At 55.4% G+C, this 5,867-nt stretch overlaps 1 protein-coding gene across 1 annotated transcript; it reads left to right on the top strand.

Annotated features, from left to right (window-relative positions):
• Positions 1-931: 931 nt before the first annotated feature.
• On the top strand, positions 932-5,215 carry LOC141569590 (melanoma-associated antigen 10-like). Its single transcript, XM_074323326.1, has 5 exons — positions 932-1,047; positions 2,076-2,157; positions 3,369-3,461; positions 3,725-3,924; positions 4,045-5,215. Exons 1-5 carry the CDS (start codon positions 932-934, stop codon positions 5,084-5,086), a joined length of 1,533 nt encoding a protein of 510 aa, XP_074179427.1. The 3' UTR covers positions 5,087-5,215.
• Positions 5,216-5,867: the final 652 nt, after the last annotated feature.

The following is a 5,867-nucleotide window of genomic DNA, read 5'->3' as shown; positions in this document are numbered from 1 at the left end:
CTCCCTTTGGTGCTTGGGGATGGATTTTTCATAACTGCTAATTACCTGCGGTTTCCTGGTCACCCTTGCCATATCAGTGCCTCCCAGTGGTCTGTGCCAGGCCTCCTTAACTCCCTAGTATACCTGCCCCTCTCCAGCACAATGAGGGGCCACACCCTTCAGCTGTTTGTTTGGCAAGGCTCTCCTCTCGCCCATAATAGCACTGGAGGGGCTTTGGCAACACAGAGCACCATTCTGACATATCCATGGGGGAGGGGCGATGCTGGCAAGGCTAAGATGCTCTGGTGAAAGAAAGGGGGAATTTTCTTAGCACCGCTAAATAGCTTTCCAAACTGACCTGCCACCCTTCTCATCTCCCCATGTCAATTCTAGTGGGTCATATGGCAGACAGCGTGTGGCCTCCAAACCTTTCCCCACAACCACCCTATTCAGTGGCACATTTTGTTTTCTCTCACCCTTCACCATTACTAATTCTTTTTTATACTTTATCTTCAGTACATCCATGGTAATGTGGCCATATTTAAGTCTATGTGGAGATGTAAATCATCTCATTTCCCTCCTACAAACTCCTCTACACACTTTGAAGACCATTCAGCCATTGGCCACTACCAGGGATCTTTTCCAACCCACCTCCTTCTCCCAGTGTCCACATTGCTCTCCTCAATTTCCTGTTTTCCAGTCTAATATCACTGCCTTCAGTGAATAGATTTGCTCAACTAGTTATCTTACCCTTGCTTGAAGTCTGAGGTTTCATGTTCGCTCCAGTAGGTACAGTATCTAGACATAAGTTTAACAGTGGAGGGTGAATGAGACAGGTATTTACATGCCAGAAGTTGGGCTTGATGTTTACATGTAGGAAACTGCAACCCCTCCAGCCCTCACCTTCTCAAGAAACGCAGGGAGTCACAGCCTTGGTCGAGTCCACAGAGCGATGGGGGCCCAGGCCCTGCTGGGTGAAGGTGGGGACCAGAGGGAGGACGCTGCCTCCCACAAACCATCGCGGCCCCTGCCATCAGCCTTGGGCATTGCCGTGCGCAGCGGCCGGATGTGACGTCACAGACCTTCCTGCGAGGACGCAGGGCAGGGAGGGCCTTGGTCTGAGGGACCCGGCCTCGGGTCAACAGAGGGAGGTTCTCAGGAACTGCCAGGGCTCAAGGTGTGGACGATGAGGAAGGACTGAGGGACCCCAGAACCCAGAAGAGTAAGTCCTGGGAGCCCTCGGGGCGGGAGGACCACACGTGGTGTGTCCTGACTTCCACATCCGGGTCTGAGCGCGACTGGCGACGTGGTATAAGGAGCGGGGCCTCAGATTGACAAGAGGGAGGACCCAGGGTGTGTCATAGTCAAGGTGACGACACAGAGGGAGGACTGAGGGACCCTGGTCCCCACAAGAGTAAGTCCTGGGAGTCCTCGGGGCGGGAGGACCACACGCGGTGTGTCCTGACTTCTACATCCGGGTCTGAGCGAAACTGGCGACGTGGTATAAGGAGCGGGGCCTCAGGTCACCAGAGGGAGGTTCCCAGGAACTGCCAGGGCTCAAGGTGAGGACGATGAGGGAGGACTGAGGGGACCCCAGAACCCACAACAGTAAGTCCTGGGAGTCCTCAGGGCGGGAGGACCACGTGCGGTGTGTCCTGACTTCTACATCCGGCTCTGAGCGAGACTGGCGACGTGGTATAAGGAGCGGGGCCTCAGATTGACAAGAGAGAGGGCCGAAGGTCTGTCATAGTCAAGGTGACGACACAGAGGGAGGACTGAGGGGACCCTGGGCCCCACAAGAGAAGGGACCCCAGCGAAGCCCGCCCCTGCCATCAGCCCTGGGAGACCCCGAGGGCGCGATGACCACGTGAGGGTTTCCCTAACGTCTACATCCGGGTCTGACACAAACTGCCCACTTGGTATAAGGAGGGAGCAGGGCCTCAGGTTGGCAGAGGGGAGGATCGAAGTCCATCCTGGTGTCAAGGTGAGCAGGTAAGGGAAGGACTGAGGGACCCTAGACCCCAGAACAGAATCGGGCCTGGGAGGCCCTGAGAATGGGATTTTCACACTTGGCTTTTCCTAAATTTCACATCCAGGTCTGAGAAAACTGCCAACTTGGTAAAAGGAGCAGGGCGTCAGATTGACAAGAGGGAGGGCCCAGGGTGTGTCATAGTGAAGGTGACATCACAGAGGGAGGACTGAGGGGACCCTGGGCCCCACAAGAGAAGGGACCCCATCGAAGCCCGCCCCTGCCATCAGCCCTGGGAGGCCCGAGGCGGGATGACCACGAGGTTTCCCTAACGTCTGCATCCGGGTCTGACACAAACTGCCCACTTGGTATAAGGAGGGAGCAGGGCCTCAGGTCGGCAGTGGGAGGACCCAGATTGTGCAGGGGTGGAAAAGGAGGCCGGAGGAATCTGGACCCCAGAGCAGAGTCAGCCTGGGAGGCCCCAGGGTGAGATGGCCACAGGGCATTTCCTGACATCTGCATCCTGGTCTGAGAGAGCCTGGGGGCTTGGTGTGGGGCTAGGGCGTCAGGTCCGCAGAGGGAGGGCCCAGGTCTTCCTGGGAGTCAAGGTGAGAATGCAGAGGGAGAAGGAAGGGACCCGGGACCCCAGAACAGAGGCGATTCCACAGAGATGCTCCCCTGCTGTGGACCCTGGGCAGGTACAGCTGGGAGTGGGGAGCGGTTCCAAGTGTGATGTTTCCTGACTTCCTGCTTGGGCAGCTGAGGAAGGTGAGGTTTACGCACAGAGGGCTGGACTGAGGGAGGCAGAGGGAGGAGGCCCAGGCCTCTTGAGGAGTCATGGCGAGGACTGTGAGAGAAGACTCGGTGAACCCACAGCACAGGAGAATGTACAGACACCCCCCACCCCCCCCACCCCTTCTGTCAGCCAGGAGAGGACCTGAAGCTGTGTGGCTGCATTAGGTGACCCCTCATTTCCATCCTTGGTCTCACACAAAGGTGAGACCTTTGTTTAGGGAGGGTGGCCTCAGGTAAACAGGGGAAGCCCTGCCAGGCATGAAGCTGAAGAGTGAGTGGACCCCACATCCCAGGACAGATGGACCCCACGGTAGTTGGTCATCCCTCGCTGTTCCCCCTGGGAGGCCCTGGGCAGGTGTGGCTACATGTGGGGCTCCCTCACTTCCTTCTGTTCAGTATCAGGGGTGTGTGGTCTTCTTCTGAGAGTTTTGCCTCAGGCCAGCAGAGGGGTGCAGCCGGCCCTGCCAGAAATAAGGTGAGGACCCTAAGGGAGCACAGCGGGGACCACACACCCCAGAACAGTGGGTATCTCACAGAGTCCCGCTCACCCCTCTTGTCAGCACTGGGGGCTCAGGGCTGTGCATGCCATCTGCAAGCTGAGGTGTCCCCTTGTTTCCTGTTACAGGGGCTCCATGAGCTGGGAAGTAAAGACCTTAATCTGAGGCACGTGGCCGCAGGTCATAGAGCAGAGGAGGCCCAAGCAGTGTCAGAAGTCAACGTGAGGTACATACCCTGAATGTGTCCCCAGGAGCTCCCCCACCCCAGAATAGAGGGGACCCCAGTGTCTCCAGGATCTTGGGAGTGCTGGCTGCACCCTGAGGAGACATCTTACTTCCTCCTTCAGGATCTTACAGGACAGCCCGCTGAGGAGAGACTGTGACGCCCGAGAGCACCCACACAGAGACCTGTAAGTCACCTTTGTCAGAGGCTCCTAAGGTGGGTTTCCCAGCTGAGGCCACTCACACTCCCTGTCTCCCCCAGGTCCGTGGGTCCCCATCGCCCACCTCCTGCCCACACTCTTGTGGCTGCCTGACACGAGTCATCATGCCTAGAGCTCCGAAGCGACGACGCTACATGTTTGAGGAAGACCTTGATTCCGAAAGTGAGGCCCAGGGCCTCGTGGGTGCACAGATTCCCGAGGCTAAGGAGGAGGAAGCCACCTCCTTCCCTTCCTGCAGCTGGTCTGCCTCGCCTTCCTCTCCCTCCTCTTCTTCTTCCTGCTCCTGCTCTTCTTGCTCCTCCTCTTCCTTCTGCTCCCGGTCTTCTTCCCCCTCTTCCTCCTGCTCTTCTTGCTCTTCCTCCTGCTCCCACTCTTCTTCCTCTCCCTCTTCCTCTCCTTCGTCCTCCTCCTCTTCCTCTTCCTGTTGCTCTTGTCTGGTCTCAGGCTACATAAAGGCACGTTCTGCTGCTACTGGGACACCAAGGCCTCCCCAGCTTCCTCAGAGAGCCTGCTTCCTTCCCAATGTCACGGCAGTCACTCCATCAGCCCAATTATGTCAGGGCTGCAGCAGCCAGGAAGAAGAGGGGCCAGACACTTTGCAGGCCCTGCCAGACACTGGCTCCTTGCTTAGAGAGGCCATAGACGATAGGGCGGATGCTTTGGTGCGGTTCCTGCTCCAGAAGTACCGTGCAGAGGAGCCGACCACACAGGTGGAAATGCTGAGCATCATCATCAGAGAGCACGAGGACCACTTCGCTGAGATCCTCAGTCAAGCTTCGCTGTGCCTGCAGCTGGTCTTTGGCGTTGATGTGAAGGAAGTGGACCCCAGCAACCACTCCTATGTCCTGGTCACCACCTTAGGCCTCACCTACAATGGGATGGGGAGTGATGAGCACAGCATGCCCAAGACCGGCCTCTTGATAAATATTCTAGGTGTGATCTTCATGCATGGCAACCGTGCCCCTGAGGAGGCGGTGTGGGAAGCGCTGAATGACATGGGGCTGCATGATGGGGTGCAGCATTCCATCTACGGGGAGTCCAGGGGGCTCATCACCAAGGTTTGGGTGCAGGAACAGTACCTTCAGTACCGGCAGGTACCCAACAGCGATCCTGCACGCTACGAGTTCCGGTGGGGTCTCAGGGCCCATGCTGAAACCAGCAAGATGAAAATCCTGGAGTTTTTGGCCAAGGTCACCAATACCATCCCCAAGGCCTTTCCTACCTTGTATGAGGAGGCTCTGAGAGATGAGGAAGAGAGATCGCAAGCCAGAATTGTCGTCAGGGTCAATGAGGTGGCCAGGTCCTATTCTACAGCCACCTTCAGCACCTTCTCTTGCCTTAAGTCTGAAGAGAACAATCCCTGTTCTAAGCGGAGAGGCAGAATGCGCAGTGGCAGGTACTGAGTATACAACACGTTTGTGTTCCTGCTGTACAAGGGTGGTTTGGAGATTTTTTTTTCTTTTTGGTATTTTTCAGATATTGTTCCTATTAATAAAAGGTTCAGGGGCCGGCCCAGTGGCTCAGACGGTTGGAGCTCCATGTTCCTAGCTCTGAAGGCTGCCGGTTCGATTCCCACATGGGCCAGTGGGCTCTCAACCACAAGGCTGCCGGTTCAACTCCTCGAGTCCCGCAAGGGATGGAGGGCTCCGCCCCCTGCAACTAACAACAGCAACTGGACCTGGAGCTGAGCTGCTCCCTCCACAACTAAGACTGAAAGGACAATAATGTGACTTGGAAAAAGTCCTGGAAGTACACACTGTTCCCCAATAAAGTCCTGTACCCCTTCCTCAATAAAATCTTAGAAAAAAAAGTTTTAATGAACTTCAAGTCCTAAGTTTACAAATGACAAAGTTTACAAATCAGTGTTTCTCGAGGGGCTCTTGGGCATCTTGGTGAGCTCTGGTAGCCTATCAAAGGTTCTCCAGGTCTTTTCATGGTTTCAAAGGAAAAAGTTTAAGACAATTCTGTTTATATGTTTGAAATGTGAGCTTAATTAGGATTTTCTAGATATCACGTTATAGATTTAGTAAGCATTATATTCTTTTTTTAAATTTTTTTAATTGGGGAGTATTGGGGAACAGTGTGTTTTTCCAGGACCCCTCAGCTCCAAGTCAAATCACTGTTGTCAATCTAGTTGTGGAGGGCGCAGCTCACTGGCCCATGTGGGCATTGAACTGGCGACCT

The sequence above is a fragment of the Rhinolophus sinicus genome, chromosome X, assembly GCF_036562045.2.
Source record: "Rhinolophus sinicus isolate RSC01 chromosome X, ASM3656204v1, whole genome shotgun sequence".
Lineage (NCBI taxonomy): Eukaryota > Metazoa > Chordata > Mammalia > Chiroptera > Rhinolophidae > Rhinolophus > Rhinolophus sinicus.
Note: the sequence above shows the minus strand (reverse complement) of the source record. Positions and strands in the feature narration are given on the sequence as shown.

What these genes read in the sequence shown, in the direction of transcription:
- LOC141569590 (XM_074323326.1), top strand. Translation starts at nt 932, where the DNA reads ATGGGGGCCCAGGCCCTGCTGGGTGAAGGTGGGGACCAGAGGGAGGAC. An exon ending in CAGGGTGTGTCATAGTGAAG is followed by an intron (nt 2,158 to 3,368) that starts GTGACATCACAG and finishes TTCCTGTTACAG; the next exon opens with GGGCTCCATGAGCTGGGAAG. An exon ending in AAGCAGTGTCAGAAGTCAAC is followed by an intron (nt 3,462 to 3,724) that starts GTGAGGTACATA and finishes TGTCTCCCCCAG; the next exon opens with GTCCGTGGGTCCCCATCGCC.